Source organism: Trachurus japonicus, chromosome 21, assembly GCF_045865225.1.
Source record: "Trachurus japonicus isolate A0001 chromosome 21, Traja_1.0".
NCBI lineage: Eukaryota > Metazoa > Chordata > Actinopteri > Carangiformes > Carangidae > Trachurus > Trachurus japonicus.
The window spans coordinates 19855783-19876794 of NC_140927.1; the positions used below are offsets into that span (position 1 = coordinate 19855783).

At 40.2% G+C, this 21012-nt stretch overlaps 3 protein-coding genes across 4 annotated transcripts; 1 reads left to right on the forward strand and 2 right to left on the reverse strand.

Moving 5' to 3' along the window:
- Positions 1–484: 484 nt before the first annotated feature.
- On the reverse strand, positions 485–2867 carry LOC146965132 (uncharacterized). The gene is made up of 4 exons (XM_085764764.1): positions 2526–2867; positions 1814–1833; positions 1693–1727; positions 485–1373 (listed from the first exon to the last, which is right to left on the reverse strand). The coding sequence occupies exons 1-4, from the start codon at positions 2543–2545 to the stop codon at positions 1185–1187; spliced, it is 264 nt and encodes an 87-aa protein (XP_085620890.1). The 5' UTR covers positions 2546–2867; the 3' UTR covers positions 485–1184.
- A 2542-nt stretch (positions 2868–5409) lies between these two features.
- LOC146965133 (uncharacterized) lies at positions 5410–7031 on the forward strand. Its single transcript, XM_085764285.1, has 5 exons — positions 5410–5751; positions 5841–5888; positions 6231–6356; positions 6467–6498; positions 6654–7031. The coding sequence occupies exons 1-5, from the start codon at positions 5448–5450 to the stop codon at positions 6957–6959; spliced, it is 816 nt and encodes a 271-aa protein (XP_085620411.1). The 5' UTR covers positions 5410–5447; the 3' UTR covers positions 6960–7031.
- Positions 7032–10158: 3127 nt separating this feature from the next.
- On the reverse strand, positions 10159–20659 carry LOC146965134 (OX-2 membrane glycoprotein). 2 transcript variants are annotated; one of them, XM_085765332.1, is made up of 7 exons: positions 20422–20659; positions 19783–19896; positions 19348–19668; positions 18045–18374; positions 14009–14293; positions 12638–12739; positions 10159–11741 (listed from the first exon to the last, which is right to left on the reverse strand). In XM_085765332.1, exons 2-7 carry the CDS (start codon positions 19862–19864, stop codon positions 11734–11736), a joined length of 1128 nt encoding a protein of 375 aa, XP_085621458.1. In that variant the 5' UTR covers positions 19865–19896; positions 20422–20659; the 3' UTR covers positions 10159–11733. The 2 variants fall into 2 exon arrangements, with proteins under 2 accessions (XP_085621458.1, XP_085621457.1); XM_085765331.1 differs by having other exon boundaries at positions 11323–11721; positions 12612–12739.
- Between the last annotated feature and the right edge of the window lie 353 nt (positions 20660–21012).

Sequence of the window (21012 nt, forward strand, 5' to 3'; positions counted from 1 at the left end):
TGTACATACATAACATAAAACATGCATCTTCTCAAACTTTAAATCTGTATTTGTAGTATGCAGATGATTAACCGTGTGTGAATTTTAGAAAGATTACATTCTTCTATCATTAATATGATGACATAACAATGGCACAAATTTCACACCACATTTATGATATAGCCTTCATTGTAGCCTACAAGTGTGGGCCCGTAACCTATTTGTAAAGCCTGGCTGGTGCAGCTGAACAGTAACAAGTGGTGCAACGCGTTGACTCGGTTTCAACGAAACTAAACCACAGATACAGATCAAACTTTTATCTGCAGCAGAAAATAGTAAGAGGCAGCAGTAACTTGTATTACCCCACATGACTGCAAAGTCACTGGGCCTCTTCAGTTCCACTTTTACTGGAAGCACATACACCCAGTGAAAGAGCAATATGTTTCATGTTTCAATTTTAACTACTTTGTTTCCTTTTAGATACCTTGAATAATATAATAATAGCAACAGCAAAACAGTTTTCTTTAAACATTTTTGCAGTTAATGTGCTAATATCACTGTCCTGCAGGATCCCAGGCACAACATAAATATGAAAACAGTGCCACACAATATAATTTCTCATATCTTAGATATAATTTTGGTGTTTATCTGTGTAGTAAAGCTAGCACATGTATACTGTCTACATCAATATTGTTGCCATATTTTTCTAAACACAAAATTGACATTTCAAAGTCACATTAAAAATCAAATCACATGGTGGCTTTAAGATATCACTTAGTCATAGTGTAACAAGTAGTGCTATGCAAGACATTACTGGATTGGCTGGTGTGGACTGTGGAGGTGGTGTCAGATGAACTGATTACACCTTTTTTTAAGGTTCAGTTTTCTCTTGAATTTCTGCTTCCAGGGAAGGCTGAAGAGTTTCACATTTTCCAAAGGTTGATTTTCTTCTGTAAAAGGGTCACATGTGATGGAGGGTTCTCTTTTGGTGCAGGCTTGAAGTCCCTTTAGAAGTTCTTCTTAGGTTGATGTTTCCACAGCCAGCTGCTGTTGACTGGAGATTCTTGTTTTTTTCCTCAGTTTTTTCATTAAAGATGAAGTTTTGAACAGTTCATCTGCTGACAAGATATTGCACACTTTTTTCCTGATATCAGCTGCTAGTCCTGCATCTCGCAATAATGCGATTAAACTGTTTTTTTTATTTTTTATCCCATTAGCACATAATCATCTGCACATTCATCCTTAGATGAGCTGTCAGATTCATGTTCCACTTGAAGTGCAGCTGGGACATTAACTGTGGCGTAGTCACAGTCTTGGTCCGCTTGAGCGGTGTTTGTTCTGAATCCTTTAGCAGTACTGTGGTCAATAGAGGCGTACGTAACGTCCTCAGTAGGCTGCCATGAGACAAAGCACAAAGTGAGAAGATTATTCTACACATATATGTCACAAATAACTTGTTCCGTTTTATACAGTGCTACTGCAACCCGCGCACAATTTGATGTGGTTAGTGGCTATGACTTCCTGTAGATGAAAGAAACAGCCTTGACATTTCTTTTACAGCATGCTAGGCCTCACTGTTGATCACCCAGACAGTATGCAAATCCAATGAGGTAGCACCTCTGACAGAGCCATCAGAAACATTAGCATACCCAAAGCTGCAACTGATAACTGTGACTATTTGTGTCCCTTTCCCACAAAAATAGACAGACCTACCTTATCTGCCGTGCCTTTATCAGTTGCAGAGTTCCCTGAAAGAGAAAATGCCTAATTACAAATGCACAAAATACAGTATGTCTTCTAAATTCTTCAAACACTGTAAGAAACATAGTTTTACCTTTCCTTTTCTTCTTTATCCTGCCAAGGACACACATTATAATGATGAGACACCAGATCAACATAACATTAGACAGACTAATAAAAATCTAAAAGTGTGGCCTGAATTTATTTCATCTTAACTCCAGTTAAACTGGTAATTGAGACTTTCACATCATAACATGCCATTAAACTGTAAGCTGCATTTCAAACATGTAGCTTTTGCCCCACAGCAGTGTTTCCTTGACAGCTTAACAGATGACAGTGTATGTTGGAACAGGAAACACTTGTGCGTATGTCTGCAAGCCACATCTGTCTATGGCCAACTGTCTATATTAGTGACTACCCGCAAATAATGTGGTATTTTGGTCCCCATCTTAGATTTAAAACAAAAACTTGTGGGACATAGCAAAGCTTATTCTGAATGTTATTGAGGAACATGTTGCCTAAAACTAGTTTTTGTAAAGGAACCACTATTTCCTTGATGAAGCAAATGCAGTAGCTGTTTGCCACAGGACCAACCACCAGCTGTTTTTTTTTTTAAAGTGACCCTATCCTTCTTGTATTGCTTCTTTTTAAATGCTCTTTCCCGTGTTTTTGGCTAATTTAATCAGTGTCATTCTGAAGCCATTTCAGTGAAGCTTTAGAATCTAATTATCATATGCTGAAATACGACTTTGTATTATCTGAGAGTGGCCTAGTTGTGCTGTGCTGGTCTGAGGATGGTCACTTACCCTGATGTGCAGTTTCCCATGATGAAGCGACAGACTCTGGACGTTGTCACTGTATTCGTCAGCAGGTGGCAGGTACCGGTGCCCGGCTGCTTTAGGACAAGTGTAAGTCTAGTACACTATGATATCAACCATATGCACACAGGTCACAGTAGAGTGTCAGTGTATTTGTGTGTGTGAGAGAGAGAGAGGGAAAGAGAGAAGAGACTGCGATAGTGATTTCCTGTGTGTGATGCTTACTAGTGCAACACACACACGCACAACACACACACCCACTCACAAATGCAAATGCATGTACAGTATGCTTGTTGTTTGTTGTTGTGGTTATTAACCTCAAATATATCAGTTAATGTGAATCAAGAGTATACATACATTGGGAGACCATTTTAAAAAAATACTTTCCTTTGGTACATATTGCAGGGGGTAAGAAGATCAAGGTGTGGAGAGCTAAATGTCCGCTACAGTGCTTTTGTTGCAGACAGTCAGTACAGTATTATCTTATTTGCATGATGCTGCAAATTTATTTGATGAGCAATATGAGGAAGTCACTGACCTTTTCACTTTCAGTGGAAAGTCCAGTTTACTGTACAGACCTCATCTTTGTTAAGAGTGAAAAATGCACTGCAATAAAATATGGTTTATTTCACAAGGATGTAAAGCATTCTGGGTGGGTGTGAAATCATCACCTCGCCATAAGGAAACTGTGCTGACATTCATGAGTTTGTGTCACCTGTTGAATATCATTGTTTAGAATCAGATAGGAGATATTTTACAGCTTTACTTGTATGATATAACCATGTATTCATAGATGGCTTTTAGTTACACACTGGAGGGCGCTGTTGGAAAAGGCTGGGTGTGATTCACACACAACAGCATATGGTCTCTGTCAGACTTCTGTGGAAAGATGACTGTCATTTTACACCATCTGCTGGTTGTCTTGATGAAAATAAAAATAGGTGTATGCAATGTAGTGCTTGATAGCTGCAGTCGAGTGAGAATACACAGCGTGATGCATTTGATCTGAGTTTACTGTGAGGAAAACATGTAATTGTCAAATATATATATGCATGTATTATATTTTTTAAGCAGGGCTGTGCTGAACACTTTTTCTCCTGGTCTCAGTAGCTGCTTGTCATTGCACTCTGGCAGACTTGTGCTACAGATGTTTACACAGATTGGATAAGAGAAGCAGGCAGGCGTCTTATTATTTTATAAAGATGATGAGAACATTCAGGCAGTCTCCAGGGCACACTGCTGACTAATGTAAGCTGTTTACGAGACCGCATGTAGCCTCTATAAGGTGGAAATACTTTAATTTAATTCCATGTATAATGGATTTAGTCCCTTTTCCATAACTCATGGTAATGACATGCACCTATGGTCATGGTTTGATTTTGAAGACACGATATTCCTGCTGGGCTTCATGTTCACTTGAGCCACTTCAGGACAAACCTGGCTGTGACGTTTTCTGAAATGGTGAATTTTCACGCATTTCAATGGTGATCCCAGGGCCTATTTGACCTTGAAAACAATGTATCTCTGTTTTTGGTTTATCTATGAATTACACAGGTGATACACGTAGTGCACATTTTCACACTTGCAGATCGGAAACAGTTGTTACGTGGCATATATAAACATGCAGGATGGTCGTAGAACGTCTGTGGGAGGACAGGAAGTGGTGAACCTGCATGTCACAAGTGAAGCGAGCCCCGAGAAGCTTCATTTTATGGTTATACTTGTGAACACGCAGGTCATGAACAAGTTGAGCCTAATGGTTAAACTGCCATGCACCTATCTGATGATATCTATTTTATTCGTCATCCATGGACGAGGTACAGGTAAGCCTGAACACACTTTTCCTCTGGTGATATAACAGCTGGAGGGACATTTTGAGGAGACTAGAGTTATGAATTGGTCAAAAGAAAATGCAATAATATTACAGTGTAATTATGTAATATAGTTATATAACAAGAAATACACATACTGAATACCTACTGTAAGTACAAGTTAAAACAAAAGCTAAGAAAATCAATGTAAATCAAGGTTTGTAACAACAAATAAAATGATGTACTGTGAATATTTCCATTGTGTAATGATAACACTGCCAGGCCATGACAAGAAAATGTGAAAACCTACAACAATTGGCAGGACTTGAGAATTATGAAATTGTTGTGATTATGTTTTTTATATGATGATGGTAAAACATTAAGGAGCTGTAACGCTGTTTTGGGATCAAAAGTTGGATCCATCTGATGAGCACAACTTGTGTAAGAGAAGAACAACGATTTGAAGCTTTGAAGTCCTGTTGTGCCTTTAAATCAGCCAAACACCCACACTTAACCGAGGCTTATAGGACACTGAGTGCAGCGAATAAACTGAGCTGATCAGACATTGGACATATGACAAGTCAATTTCCTTTTAGCTTTTAGGTAAAGTTAAAGGATGTTATTTTCTGTTGACAATACTGTGATTATGGCAACACATACTGAGGCTACAAGTTAGTTGTGAGTACATAATAGACTAATCTGGCTCTTTTCTAAATCTAATAATTTGATTTGTACTAAAAAGTTCAAAAGTGCTAAGAGGGTAATTTTGTGCTAGATCTAAATTTATTCTTATTCTCTTTACTTCCGTCCTTCGTGAGTATTTCACTGGCACTTTGTGTGTTCACTGTGTAAAGTTCCAGTGAAATACTGCATAGTATGATGATAATAAACAATAGGGACATAAAATTATATGAATGCGTATTTCTCTGATATTTACTTTTCAGAACTTATGTAACACTGAGAGACAGTTTTTTCCCTTATCACATGAGTTCCTAAAATGAGTTCCTTATCAGAATAAAGGTGTTTGATCCAAGGAGAAACACACAAGACAACATTTGAGTTCCATCTTGTTATTTCAGACTCATGTGAAGTTAAGCTGATGATCCGCAGAGGCACATTGATGAAGACTGCCCCGTGGAAACCTGTGACAGTCAGCTGCCCTGTCAAACACTGTGGAAAATCACTTAACGTCACCTGGTGTAAACTGCTCGACGACAGAAACTGTGAACGGATCAATGAAGGGGAGAATGTAGAAGTAAGACAGGAGGACAGCCATGCTGAAGCTGAACTGATCTCACGTTTAACATTTAAAAACATTTCCCTTGATGACGGAGGCCCGTACAGGTGCGAGTTAAGTGGAGACATACGTGAAAACAGCCATTTCATCAACATCTCAGTATCAGGTAGGTAGTTTATTGTGACAAAGTATATATTTATGTATGTCAACAGTATGTATTTGAGGTATTAAGTCTTTCTGCTGTCTCTCATTCAGACATGTACCAAGGGGAGGAAATTATTTATCTCAGTGACACCATGAAGAGTAAGAACCTTTATTTGTCAGACATTATTAAGCATTAATTAACTGTTTACAGATATATTAACAATCATTATTATGTATTACTTAGGATTAGGAAACACATTAATTAATGTAGCCTATTAGTAAGCAGTTAATTAATGTTTACTACTCAAAGTTAGTTAATGAATTATTAAGTAATAATAAAAGTTGAATATTGTAATGAGTTATCATTATGTATGCATTAATCAGCATTAATTAACATTAGTTTATATATTAATGCTTAATAATGTACTAAGTAACGTTAATTAAGGGACCCTTATTGTAAAGTGTTACCAGAGTATTGATCTGGCTCTTCTTCTTTTGTAGCTGTGCCTTCTCCTTCTGAGTCCCCGACCCCAACCTGGCCTCCCTATGTCGGCATCTGTGCTGGCATCGCTCTCATCGTCCTCTTATTAGTAGTGCTAAACATGGCGCCTTCTTTTCACTGGAGAGGTGAGAACAATAACACGTATTCACTGTGATAGTTTATATTACTCAAACAAAAGGTGTAAATTCTGCTACACTGAAATTTATGGAGCATTTCTTATTTGCTCTCTTCACAGAAACACTGACCTTCGAACCAACAAAGAGACAGGTAGCCTAATGTGATGAAGTCTTGTCCGCTTAAAGGAATAGTTTGACATTTTGTGTTAGCCACTGCAAAGTATCAGTGTTGAACTAGTCCTTATTAGATCATAATGGGAGGAGCATGTTATTGTCTTATTTAATCTTCTTGTTCTTGTGTAATAGGGAACATCCAGTCATATGATACCTGACCTGCCCAAGTGGAGTGCCCCTACTACCCCTGTCCTGCAATCCCACTTTATCCTGAATGATATCTACTCCTCAGGCACCGCAGGAACACCGACATCCCCACAGACCCAAATCACCAATGTGAATCTGCCTGTGGCAAACGCAGGCGATAAAAGCCGAGCGTCAGACGGTACCGTGTATTCTGTCCTCAGCCATATACAGTCTGGGAAACCTGGCATAAAACATCAAGCTGCCCCTCAACAAGGAAAGAGGACAGAGTATTCTGCTGTCAAAGTCCCTTGAAGTTTTTTTTTTTTTTTTTGATTTATCAGAGTGTAAAAAGTGAGTGAAAAAAGTACAGGGTAGTGTCATGGAGGAGAGAGAAGGGGGGCTGGGTTGGGTGGGTGGTTAAGCTAGTCTGTGGAGGAAGCGGATGGTGGGGGCTTGTGGTCACGCAGACACACAGTGTGTCATTTTAAATCAGGTGGGCTACAGTAAACGAGAAGCGGTGTTTTGTTTCGCCACACATTTATTCCAGTTGATTCTCTTGCATTGTATTATTTTCTTGTCATTATAGTCCCTCTAGTCATTACATTTACGTGACTTGGATAGGTTTTTTTTTTTTTGACTTATTTGACCCCGTTGGCTTTGGTGGTTTGCATTAAAAAAAAAAAAAACTCAGTGAAAACATGCTGTGCATTCTTCTGTCTAATTTGGTTATATGAACACTGAAGTTTTGGAGACATCTACGTACATCTCATCTCAGCATTTATATGTAGTTCCTGCTTGATCTGTGATTCTGTAAGCATTTTGTTATTTCAAACGTTGCAGATGAGACCTCTTTAATATTTATGTTCGCGCTCCTTCAGACTGAGATATGAATATTTTAGAGAAAGAATGATTTGGTCCTTTGTGAAAGAACCAACACTTGGAGGAATGCTGGCTGAGAGTCCAGTATTTTATCTCACAGATTCTCTGTCCCACGCACAGATCTCAGTTGTTTTCTCGGCTGCTGCTGCTGCTGCTCACTGATATGAAGTACCTGCACTGGATATCACATGTGGTTTCGCTTACTTTTGCAGGAAGTAAAAAAAAAAAAAACGGATCAAAACTTTCAACTGTGGTAACAATCCTCATGCCTCTGTTCAAAATATACATCCTTATATAATGTGACTCAACCATATTTATGTACTGATTATTAGATTGGCTGTTTGAGCCAGAGGCCAGCTACCAGAAACAAAGAATGTACAGGGATGAGAGGAACAAGAAATTTGTCAAAGGCAACTTCAGAATTTATAGAAGACAATATTGAATATAATCATATTAGGCTGTTGGTCTTGTGAGCCCTTAAAACAAATATACCTGCACATCTCCATACATTTTGGCCTTATTGTGGACAATTTTGACATACACAAGCACGGTTTTCCCTCTCAGATTGTTCAGTTTAAAGGATAATAAGAGGCAGATAGATATTCAGCTTTTCACTACAAAACAAGACGAGGTCAAAGGCTAGCACAGAGCTGGATCACTTTGAAGGCTGATTAAGGCTACATGTGAACTTCCAAGCCCCTGACAAGCTGCAGATTATTAGGGCGTTCTCACATATCGTCCTTTTTAAACGAACCAAACTCAGTCCTGTGGCAGTGGATCAATAGAAAAGAGTTCTTTTTGCATTTTTGTATTGTGAGTCAATTTGAAAGCTGACCCATTTCTCTTTCTGGTCCACTTCGGCTCTGATGGAGCTTCAGTTCACACTGTCTTGCTTTGGATTATGAGTAGATTTCATTTGGAACAAGGTGGCTAATAGTGCATGCTAATAGTGCATGCCAAATGCTGTTTGCTGTGTTTTCTCTACATCTGGAGAAGCAGTTATGTCCTTGGACCAAACTACTCCCTCTCCTCCATCTATATGTTTTTTTTTCTGGCGTCCCAGTGCATTAGCATGTGATCTGTCTACAGCAGGACTGAAATACAATGTCAAAAGGTGAAGTAAAGAGTTATTTGTGTTCACGGTGAACAGGTTAAGCAAACAGCAGCACAGACTCGAAGAGCATCCTTTGAGGACGCCTCAGTGAACTGAGCTGAGACCGAACTGAGACCACCTTGGTTCACCTCAAAAGTGCTATGTTGGCAACACTGCAGGCTGTAACTGTTACAAACCACAGACATATTTTATATTATATGTAAGCAGCAGTTTCTGGTACTCTCCAGGCACAAGGTATATGGTCTCTCTTTCTCTTTCTTTCTCCCACACACATCAGTGCTTTTTCTCTGGTGGACAAAGCTCTGCTTCAGACGTCAGAGAGCTGGAGAGTGTGGTGCGATGTGCGAAGGCAGCGTTTGAGGAAGGCCTGATTAGATCGCGTCTGAGGTCAGTCAGAGAATGTGTGGAGTCTGTGTGCAGGCGTGCAGATTAAAAAACATTTTACAAGGTGTGCAGAGATGCTGAGTGTTTGTGGACCTGTTCCAAAAATCCAATACAAATATACAGAGAATTGAGAGAAACAGAAATATGTGAGTTGGGATTTGATGGAATTGGATAATCCCGGAAAGAGGTTTCATATTAGCTAAGGGGAGGAAAATGTCTTTCATTATCTAGGAGACACTTTGTTCCAGAGGCACGGGAACCTGCAGTCCACTAACTAATTAAAGATTCATCAGAGGGGGTGTTTTGTCTGACCTTATAGGCCGCTGCTAAAAAAAACAAACTGCACACAACCACTGAGCCACGCCCCATCTCAACACCTCACCACAGTGTGACCTGCACTCTCACTTGAACCTGAGCCTGACTGTGAGATAAAATATACGCACGGTAAGACACAAATACCTTTCAGGGGAACAGAAAAGGTTTCAGCATCTCAGACTTTCTGACAGTGGAATTTAACATTTCACACACACACACATGCGGACACCCACACACTCTGTCACAACTTATACTCTCCGACCCTCACCCACACACACAAACATTATTTGAAACTTACAGAGAGGTTTTGAGTGAGAGTGAGCGGTCTCAGCTTAAAAGCCTCTCGACAGGCAGTAGTCTTCTGTCTCATAGCTGTAAGCTGATATGGATGGTTATGCTATATATTTGTACAAGTACTGAGTGAACAGAGCTAATAAATACTGTTTATTATCCCAGAGCGTATAAAAATACATCAGAACACAATTGAAAAGAAATGTGCATGCACACCATGTGTGTGTGTATTTTTTTTTTTTAGCACTGCAGGGTTCACCATAACCCGCCTGGCTTAGGATGAAAAAGGCCTTGAGAAATGAGCATCTGGAGGGCAGGTGTGGCACACAAGAGAGGAATTTTATGTCTTTATGAATCCAATGTACAAAGCTGCGCAAAAGAGATGGAATGGTGGCAAGATTTTTAAAAATTGAAAAAGATTCAGAAACGTTATGAAGTTTTATATTTTTATTATTGTGCTTGTATTTATCGTATCAGATTTACATGGTTGGACACAATGCACTGTTTTTCTGGACTACAGGACTGGGCTGCTGTAACATGTTTTTCATTTATTGAAAAAATAACATGAAACAACATTTCAGGGTTACTTTGTCTGTCTGATAACCTCTCACATCTCTTCTTGATAATTGATAAAGTAGCTAAATAACAGATTCAAATCATATGCTTGGATATGCAAGACTATTTCAGGATGAAGCTTACATTTTTAAATGCATGTATGAATACAAACATAATATATCCCAGAAGCATCTTGACATTATATTTTAGAGATGTAGGTGCTACTTTGATCCATTTGTTCAAGCATAGTTTTAGATGAACTGTGTTGCTTGCCTGGGTGTTTTACCTGCAACCCTCACCTCTCCCTCCCCACCTAAAGTCATTTAAAGCCAATAAGCCCCCCACCCCCCCTCTCAAAATCCACACCACAGCCCAAGTTCACACAGGAACTCATCTGACTCTATGATGTAGACAGGCAACAAGACAAACATTCCTTTCAGAGGCACCGAAAAGGTTTTAGTGTTGCTTCCTCTGGGAATTGATTCAAGCTATCTGTCCATGGAATTTAACACATGCACACAGACAGACAGACACACACACACTCACACTCGGACACCCATGTGCTCAAAACATGTAGAAAAGTTTGCAATAGATATTACACAAACAAGACATAAGCATGCAGTCATTTTAGTTTATCTAATGAGAACTACCCATGACGTCACCCAGCTTTCACAATACGCAGGTACAAGAAGAAGAAAACCCTTACGGAGAAGCTCATATTGCCAGTTAGCTGTGTTATTCTAATAAATAAGGCTGGCAATATTTTAGGTTTTTCCTACAGTCACAAATTCCATGAAAATTCCATAGAAATTCAACACACTCACAGTATGGCTTTTTAAACCACACAGGAATCTTTAAAAATAAGGCATTAATATGTGCGTTCAAGATTTTACAAAGTAAAGTAATTAAGAGAACTATAGAGAGTTAAATAAGTGTTACTCAAACATCAGTGGAAAGTGAATTTATTGGTGCGCTAGTTGAATATTTATGGAGGCAGAATGGTGCAAATTAAATGAAACGACATGATGCCCATCTTCATGTCACTTTTTTTTGGTATCATCATGGGATTTGTTGAGTAAGAAAAATATAAAATAACACCAGAGTTATTCCGAGAAACAAGTAAAGGACACGAGACAAACTGAGGAAAGTGTGTTAGAAACATAAAATACATATTTAATAACAAAATTGCTGTACTTTAATTTACTATAAAGTGACTCTGCTGTTTGTTGTGGAATCTGTAACTATCGACTCAATCATTTACAAGGCCACGGAGAAAAAACATGATCCAGTCCATATTTGCTCCCAGGCTTCATGTGACGACAGCCTTGGTATAATAAAAGAGTCAGAAGCAGAAGAACAGAGCTGAATGTCCTACGGTTGGTGCTCTTAAATAGGATTGTATAGAGTTGTGTCAGAACATCTTCCCTTTGTACCAAGATGATGATGATGATGATAGTGATGATGATGATGATGATGATGCAAGGAATCTGTTCTGCTAGGTTGGCTCTGAGAAGCACTGCCTCTTCTTTTCAGGCTCTGGTCTGAAAATCAATCCACTGAAAAGAAATGAACGAAGACAGCACGAGTAACGTTGAAGAAAACATTGTGAAAATTTCAAGGTACTTTAAAAGTCTTCATCAGAATCGGTTTGTTCAACTTTCCCAAATAACCTTGTGTCACTACTGATAGTATCTCTGTTATCTTCTCTCCTAAGGCACCGTGCTGAGTTCTGCTTTGGTGAATGTACAGATACTCCATATTTCTCTTAACGCTACTATTCTTGATTTCCATCATTCACAGACAGCAGTGAACATTGATTAGACGTGCAAGTAAAGTGCAGATGGAGTGCAGGTAGAACAAACACTTTGACCCCATGGAGCTGAGGTGACCTGCAAAGTCAGGTCATAACCTTTGGCTCCGTCACTAATCTTCTCAACACCTTAGTCATTCTGCCTCTATGTGTATTGTGTCTATACATGAAGTCTCATCATGACATAGATGAAACAGAACACATCTTTCCTGTCTGACTTCTGTTTGTCAGTAAAAGCACAGAGTTCATACTGTAGCTGTTGCTGGTGCACTGTTCCTTCTTATTGTTCCTGCTGCACCTTGGCAGTTTGCCTCAACCCAGAATAGGGACCCTGAACTTCAAATTTTATTAACCTTCAAATCATTTCATGAGTTCATTAGCTTGACTTGTTCTTGGTGGAGAACAACATCACTATTAAGGAAGGTACAGTACAACTTCTTCAGCATTTACTGCTCCGTGTGGCTCCACGTCGCCATAAACAACATTAACTGTTCCAATGCGTCTACGATAATCTTCTTTTCTTTTTTTTTTTTTTTATAAAAGACACAATCTAGTATTTTCTACACTTTTCTTTTTTTTAAATGGTGTGTTAACTGTCATGTTTGATGAGGCATACAGGAGAATTTGGCATCACATACTCACCTTCTTTGCGCAAAAAACACTTCCAAAGGCAGAAGCAGAGGGACATGACCAACAGAGCTGCTACTGTGGTGACTGAGATCAGGATGGTGAGAGCCGTCCCGACTAGGTTGGAGAGAAATAGAGAACTGATTAGCAGTTTTGTCAGCTGATATTTGATAAGTATTTAAGCGTAAACAGCCTTGTACTGTAGGTGTAGGAGCCAGGTTGAAGTTATGTGTACTGTACGGCCTGTGCTGGTCTGGACACTGTTCCACTTTTATGCACCGTCACTGATCAAATTTAATATATAATCTCAAGTGTTACCATTTGATTTCTGTAAAATGTGCACTCTTGACCCATGAAACCGAGGTAAACTCTGCAAAATAAACCCGCAACAGTCACACACATCACATTAACTCCTGCTGCACCATTAGCTGCATGACTCCATGTGCAGTATATCCACTGTGTGTGTCAGTGTGTGGAATATACATGAGGCTAGCCAGTATCCAGTCAGCTCAACTTAGCGTGAAGGCTGAAGAAAAAGAAAGATAAAAGAGACCACGATGGACATGCCAGCACCTCAAAGCTGTTCCTTAGAAATACTCAGGTGTAAAAAAAAAAAAAAAGCATTGATCATTTGAGAGGAGTTATGTGCTAACTTGTCCCTAGCTCCAAGCAGTTGCAGGCCAGGCTGACCAGCAGGGCTCCATGTAGGTGCTGAACTCCGTCTAGATATAGTTTTGGATTTATATCTCAACCTAACCACTCATGGCAAATGGCCGTCTGCCCTGAGTCTGGTTCGATTTGTGGTTTCTTCCTGTTGAAAGGGAGTTTTTCCCCCCCGTCTGACGCCAAGGGTTTGCTCATTCTGGGTTTTGCTCTATAATGCTGTAAGGTCTTGACCTTACCTTAAAGTGCCTCAAGATACAGTAATATGCTATGATTTGGTGCTATACAAATACAATTGAATTGAATATGAGCTTTATAGGTGATGGCTGGTGGATCTTAAGTTAGCTGTTTCTACTTGTTTCCAGTCTTTACAGCTAACCAGCTGTTGGCTGTAGTTTCATTTTAATGGACAGAGATGAGAGTGTTTTTGATTTTCTCACTGAACTATTTGCCAGAGAGTCAATAAAACCAAATGCTGAACTATATCTTTCAGCCAAATCACAATTACAGTGCCAAGTAGAGATCTAAGAGATGAAGTATGAGAATTTCTGTAATTCTTCTGTAACCGTCTCTGCCCTCTTACAATCTCTTGTGTTCTTGTAAGGCAGCCGTATGTGATAAACAGAAGGCCAGGTGTAGGCCTGAACAAATGGAGACACGATGCTATTAGAAATTCTGAAACAGATCCACATGGAGGTGGTGGGTTCACCGACACCAACTCACTTTTAGTGTTCATGGATACAGCGATCGGCGACTCGAGCCCTTTGTGGTGCACCAAGCATTTGACGGACACATCTTTCAGCAGCCCCGACTGGACGGTCAATGTGCTGATGACCAGAGTGGTCCCTTCGTCCTGTGGGATGTGCGTGGTCACCGGGGGGCCCTTGGTGCGGTTATCCGTCTCCACGTTCCACACAATCTCAGCCGGGGGACGCGACACGCTGGTGCAGTTGGCCTCGATCACACCGGGAGAGGTGGTCTTGTAACTCACCTGGGGTTTGGGCAGCACTGTGGGAAATAAACAGAAAGAGCTACAGCTAACACACTAGTAAACATGTATACACACACTGCACAGATATACAGTAAATGGTATATGAAAGGTTGAAAGGCTCTTTGCTAACATATTACACATTCTTCCTTGTTCCTTTGTTCTTTTGTGCGTGAAATGCACCAGCCTGAAATGTTTGGAAATGTAACACATTATGAAACACTTAGTGAAATAATTAAAGCATGCTGGTGGGAGCAGACATATGAAACATTCCATTTTAATTAACAAATTGAACATTATTCAGATTTTAGTTAGTAAAGCTACTTTGGATGACTTGCTGTGAAGTTACCTGAGAAAAACCTTGAAGCCTTTGGATCAGTTAAGGTATGTGAAAGTCTGCACACTTAAGATCCATAAGTGAATCTGTGGCTGTTTTCAATTCTCTGTGGCTGGGTGAGGAATGTGATGCACTGGAACCGAGAACATTTTTGTTGGCAAGAACACATTTAGCCACAGATATTTGGCTCTCATAGTTGTGGCGTATTCTCACAGTTCTTCTAGGTGATGAACTTCACCCACTATCGGTCTGGATAGTGTCAGATATTTGGGCTGGGTGAAACCTCAACAGGAAAAAATTCTGAATCCAAACCATAATCTCCAATGAATGAGCATGAAATTTTGAAGAATTATGGCTTTCACTTAGAATTATATTGCATAGTTTTCCACATGGTTGCTGTTCTGTATCTTTACGCTAAATTATAAAACTCTACTGCTGTTACGTAATAATATACATACTGTATATTGGTATTGAATGAATACCTTTTTCCATTGACTTACTGAATTGTCTTACAATTTTGAGTATGTTCATGTTATATGATTTTGTATAATTACTGCCCTTAAAACTCATAGGATCATACCATACTTTATAATCATTAGTGCTAGTTAAGGCTATTCCTAATTATAGTTATCACCAGAATATTTTACACACAAAACCATTGATGAGGTTATAAAATAAGCATTTTTATAGATTAAATTACCTAACAGCATCTAAGGAAGCCAAATTTAATTTCACCTTAACTAACTAAAATTTTTCAATTTTAAAAACAGACCAACTCTGCTTAAAGGGACAACGAGGAGTTTCTATTTGGTTATAAAAAAGTCTCACGTTAATGTGGATGAATCTCCGCTACCCACACTTGTTAATGGGCCCATTTTCGATAAATATATATCGTTCTGTCTCTATCGTTATTTTGTTATTATTAGTGGTGGTGGAAATACTGGGTGAGTCGACCAGCGTTTCCTTACTTTCGGTTTCGCGGCGAGTCATGAGAATAACGCAGCCGAATCGCCTTTTATGGTCAGAACTACGACGGTATGTGATCGTCTTCGAACCTCTGACTTTAATTATTGATGAATGAAAACATGAGTCCATCTTGCGCCGGTCAAAGAATTTTACGGTGCGTGCGGAGGCTCATAAATGTAGTGTGAAAACGCTTCGCTTTTCCAAAACTCCTCGTTGTCCCTTTAAGTTAAAAAAAATCAAAAAGTAAAATTATATTCTGTATGAAAATACTCAATGACAGCATTTAACTTCTAACTTTGATACTTATATACTTATACTTTAGTATAATTATGTCCTTTTATTTATAGAATGTTTTGAATGCATACCTTTTAGTTTTTCTGAAGTATTTTTTTTTTTTTACAGTACAGTGGTTTATTTTATTTTTACACTGGTTTGCTGCTTCCTCTCTAAACATTTATGTCACCACTGACATTTTGTTTGACATAAAAAAGCCTGAAACTGTACAGTTAAGGTTTGACGTGATCCCTGTATCCCCAGGCTGAATTTAACCCACTGACTAATGAAATTGTCGCATAATGTCTTTTGCAGGGCAATTGCATTACTGCTCAAATTATGATTTTTGATGGCCTTTCCAAAACCTTAATGATGTTATGTAGACATTTCCAGGCTTAGAAAATACATTTTCAGATTGCATTCATTGTCATGCACTTACAGACACACGAACAATCTGGGGTCATGTAATCAACCATTTTGGCCCATAACAAGAAGAGTGTTTGTGTGTGTTGGCCATCACTGTTTTTTTGGACAACATGTGTGAGAGTGTGAGTGAAGGAGAATCACATCATCCAGAGCGGGATGAGCGTGGAAGACTGTTGGCAGCAATGAGCAGCGAGAAAAAAAACACACTCACACACATTAATGCTAATTGAGCCCCACTATTAGAAACACCTACTGTACTGTACAGTTCAATATCCAACAAAAGCACATCTGTTTGTTGAGATGACTGTGAGCGAAGGGGAGCGGGAGAAAAGTGGGAAAGCGAATGAGCAAAAAGGAGAGAGAGACAAAGCACAGAGGGAATCACTGTCTGCTGCAAACACTGACACAGTTATGCATCAGGACCTCACTCCCTGCCTCCATCATTCTTTCGAATGGCCCATTCTTCACATGGACACACTGCTCTGTGTTTGTGTGCTCACAAATCATCCGGCAGCTTAGCTTTGCTGCTGTATCATGAAAACATTCAGCAGCTACTTTCAGGAAGAAGAGATGAACATTCCTTTCTAAATCCCACGGGGTACCTGTCTTCTCTTCTTTCCTACAGGCATAAAGTCTGGGGTTAAGACTCCCTGTGTTCGCACTGAAGTCGCCCTCTGTTATTTCTCCCACAAGAGCCGTGTGACACGCTCTCTCACAGCTAGATTGTGAGAATGTGCAGCCAACAACCTCAGCTTTACTGAAATAAAGATGATCCCACTGAGGTTAACACAAAATGGATGCTTTTGTGGTAAAGAAAAAGGCAAAAAAGACTGCTGAGTGCAGTAACAGCTATAGCACTGACAACTAACACAATTATCTGCCCTGAGTGTCAGACATTTAGGGTTTGAGGTGCGAGTCAGTCTGTTTGATCTGCCACTTTGATAAACTACCTTGAAATTGCTCTGAAATGTTTATAAGCCACAGAGGAAGGCTGAGTCAAAAGCCAGACCCATTATTGTGGGTGATATCCTTTACAAAAATAACAAGTATAATGCTCTTAAGTATAGTGGTGTACGTTTTCACATGGTCCTTCTGGCAGATATTGATAAAGTTGCACGTATGAGTGAGAGAGAGTATGCGTGATGCCTAACCACTCTCTCATTCCGTACAGCGGGCCAGTCGATGTGTGTGTGTGTGTGACTGTCAGATCGCTGGTTTTGGAAAATTCCAGACACAGTCGGCAACAATGTCTGAAAGGTGTGGGGGGTTTCTGAAACTCTCCAACCACCTCACAAACAATTTGGGAGGAGCATAAAGCTCCTGCTCCTGTTGACCTTAGTGATTCACTGGCTTCTCATCTAATGTCTTCATATGGACTATACAGATGCAAGAGTGGATTCAATATTCTTGATAAATGTGAAGACACTTAGCTCCTAAATAAAGTTTCTGTTACAGATACATTACGATGAGTTTTTATCTCTCATTTCTTGGACTGGACTGGTGCTCCATAGGGAACACTTCATAACCTGAGCAGCGAGATTGACGAGAGCAGCTGCCTGCAGCTAACACATTCGATGTACATATAAGCATGGGAATCTTGTATTGAGATGGAAATATCTGAACATATACTTCAACCCCAATTTATGACCATATAGGGAGAAAGTACATATTTAACCTGCCTTTCAAAGGGCTTTTTTCTGAGGGACCTTATACCGTAATTATCATTTGCAATGTAACAATAACAGCTGGTAAGAAAAAAAAAGGTTTACCATAGGTAGAGAGGCAAACTGTAGAGCTCTTTGGTTCCTCAGTATGTGTGTGGTACAGGCAGGTGTAGCAGCCCTCGTCCTGGATAGCCACAGGTTGGATGGTGAGTTGGGAATGGGACATGGAGGTGCTGAGCCACACCCTTCCCTGGTACGGTGGCTCAATCATGGGGTCACTCCGCTTTGCGAAGGAGGCCACTTCTGTGGAGGCTCCTTGCGCGGGAGCGTATCGCCATACGATCTGCTCCACCTTCTCAGGGAGGCCGTAGGAACACGAGAGGGTCACCTTCTTGCCGCTCACTGCTGTCTTGTTGTTTTCAACTGTGACTTGTGCTGGCGGGTAAGAAGAAAAACGTAAGGTCACCATCCAGTGAAAGAATGATAGATGGGGAAGAGAGATAAGGGGGGAATTGGGAGAAAGAAGGTGAAATAAAGGAACATGTTAATATTCAGAAATATGAGGCACCCAAACAAAAACCAGTCATTGGAATCTGCACCAGCTGTTTCTGGTTAGTACAATGAGCCCTCCTTCTCCCTCTGCTCCACAGCTCTTTATTAACATGACTGGCTGAGCCTCAACAGACTCATCAACTTGTGTTCAGAGGTTAGGGGTGGTTAGGGACATCTGTATGCACATATTTTCTCAGTAAATCCCTGCAGCAGATTGATGTTCAGGTTGTAGGGAGGAGTACCTTTCCCCGGAGTCTATTGGAGAACTGGTTTTCCGTAATTCTAATGGGAGGGGGTAAAAGGCGGGCATCCAAGATCAGTTAAGCCAAACATCAACAAGGGGAGAAACAATGGGAGCTGAAGGCAGCGCATTTGCTAAGGCGTGTAATTCTGCATATTTTGGTAGTTTCTCTCAAACTCAAAAATTATATTGATTCGGTATCAGACAAGAGGATAGGAGGCTGCATTTGGATTTTAGCTTTATAAGCTCCCATGGTGTCTCAGGATGCATGCTTTTAAAATGTCAACAGGATGATTAGTCAATATGACCACAACAGCAGAGTCATATCCCGTCTTGCATCATAACCTGAAAACTTGTCTTTGAACTGAACTTTGACGGTGAGTCATAAATTACAAGATATCTGTCCTGTCTAACACTGTTTTTTGAATATTACCTAAATTTTTAACGGTGCTTATGCTGGGAAGAGAATCTTTTCATTTCCCAAGAGGTCATTCATTCATGACATGTTCATTCACCGCCATCCTTCCACTCACAATCTACTGTGTGCACTATCATTCATCATTAGTGATCTCATCTCAGGTTAAACATGTACATATCCTCTCAAGAATAACTCACCGGTAACAGTGAGGCAGATTTGTCCTTGCTTTGAACCAGTAGGATGCATGTCAAAGATGCAGGTGTAGCAGCCCTCATCGCGGAAGCCCACCCTGCGGATGGTGATAGCTGAGGTGTCCTTTGGGGAGGCCGCGAGCTCCACATGCTGCTGCCCGCTCACACTGTCTCTATTGTTGGGCTGGTAGCTCAGCAGGGTCTGGTTCTGGACGTCCAGCCAACGCACTAGCCTCAGCGATTCACCTCGCTCCTTGGAAACACTGCAGGTCAGAGTGAAGGGCTTCTCCACGGGAGCTTCCAGACGCTCTGGTGCAGTTACCCTGCCTGATACACCCACCCTGATGTCAATTACATACTGTACATAAAACATAGCCTTCTCTACTGTATTACAAGGTCTTCTTGACCTTTAAACTTCTGATCTTATCTTGCCAGACTCACCCTGTAGTCCTCCCACCAGCAGCAGGAGCAAACACACCTGCAGACTTTTCCCACAGGAGGCCTGGATCATCATCTTCTCCATTGCTCATTTAACATGGAGATGGAGGAGTGGTACTTTGATGTGAAGAAACATCAGTCATCATTAGTCAGTCCAACATGAACTTGCACTCTCCGTAATTTATGCAACTCGTGATCCAGCAGTGACACTGAGAGAATGTTTACAAGCTGAGTTAACCTCATTTTCCCTACTCCTGGAGCCCGTTCAGCTCCTGAGGTCACTAGATACTAACATGCTTAAATGCATTAAAGCATCCAAAAAACTGTGCAGTAGTGAGAACATATTTCCCCACAATTGCACTAACATCCATAAAAATGTTCAGAGTTTATGAGCCTTTGAACTTTTTCTGCCTCATCACTGACTAAAGCCTCTCCAACAAGAACTTAATAAAATCAATAAACTCTTGATAAACTGAATACATAGTTCATAATAAATGAGATAGGCTACAATGATGATATAAAGGTTCCCTGGTTTTTTGATTAGGTCATCTGTAGTCAATCAACAGAACTGAACAGAACGTGCCATCTGTAATAAAACAGTCTATCTCCCGTGCCATAATACAAGCATGAGACAATACTCACCTCTATTTGTGTCCTAAGGCAAAAATTAAAAGTCAGCACCTTGGGATGTTCTACCTCTGCAACATCTTGCCCATCCTCAGGATCCAATAGCAGTCTTCTGAAACTTCACTCCAGCACAAGATCCAGTCAAAACTATTTTTTACTCATCCAAGTGTTTCCTATTTTGCGGACCACCAACACAATGAACACCAGCCGGTGGCAGCTCTGGACTTGACTTCACTGGATGTAGGGGAGTTCTTCTGGATACAGGCTAAGCCCATGGATCATGTCCTGGTCCTGAGCCCCCTCTGCCCTCTAGTGTCGCTCAGTGCGCATCGCTTTCATTTTCATCTCCTGTTGAAGATGAAGAAAGATGAAGTGGACTCATATAGGCTAATGCAAGTCTGTGGGAAAATGTGCTCGTGTGGACTCATTAGTAGTAGGCTAGTAGGCCTAGTTGGTGTTGTAGTAGAAGAAGAGGTAGGTAATGTAATGCAGCCTAATGCAATAGTGAAGTAGTTTTAGATATAGCAGCTGTGGTAGGTTTAGTTCCCTTAATATTTTGTTTTTCCACTAATCATTTTCACCTGTATTAAGTTAATTATAATTATC

What these genes read in the sequence shown, in the direction of transcription:
- LOC146965133 (XM_085764285.1), top strand. Translation starts at nt 5,448, where the DNA reads ATGATCCGCAGAGGCACATTGATGAAGACTGCCCCGTGGAAACCTGTG. An exon ending in CATCAACATCTCAGTATCAG is followed by an intron (nt 5,752 to 5,840) that starts GTAGGTAGTTTA and finishes TCTCTCATTCAG; the next exon opens with ACATGTACCAAGGGGAGGAA. An exon ending in GCCTTCTTTTCACTGGAGAG is followed by an intron (nt 6,357 to 6,466) that starts GTGAGAACAATA and finishes CTCTCTTCACAG; the next exon opens with AAACACTGACCTTCGAACCA.
- LOC146965132 (XM_085764764.1), bottom strand. Translation starts at nt 2,545, where the DNA reads ATGGGAAACTGCACATCAGG. An exon ending in ATGGGAAACTGCACATCAGG is followed by an intron (nt 1,834 to 2,525) that starts GTAAGTGACCAT and finishes TGTCCTTGGCAG; the next exon opens with GATAAAGAAGAAAAGGAAAG. An exon ending in ATAAAGGCACGGCAGATAAG is followed by an intron (nt 1,374 to 1,692) that starts GTAGGTCTGTCT and finishes GTCTCATGGCAG; the next exon opens with CCTACTGAGGACGTTACGTA.
- LOC146965134 (XM_085765331.1), bottom strand. Translation starts at nt 19,864, where the DNA reads ATGGAGAAGATGATGATCCAGGCCTCCTGTGGGAAAAGTCTGCAGGTG. An exon ending in GCTGGTGGGAGGACTACAGG is followed by an intron (nt 19,669 to 19,782) that starts GTGAGTCTGGCA and finishes TGGGTGTATCAG; the next exon opens with GCAGGGTAACTGCACCAGAG. An exon ending in ATGTGATGCCAAATTCTCCT is followed by an intron (nt 11,722 to 12,611) that starts GTATGCCTCATC and finishes TTTTCAGACCAG; the next exon opens with AGCCTGAAAAGAAGAGGCAG.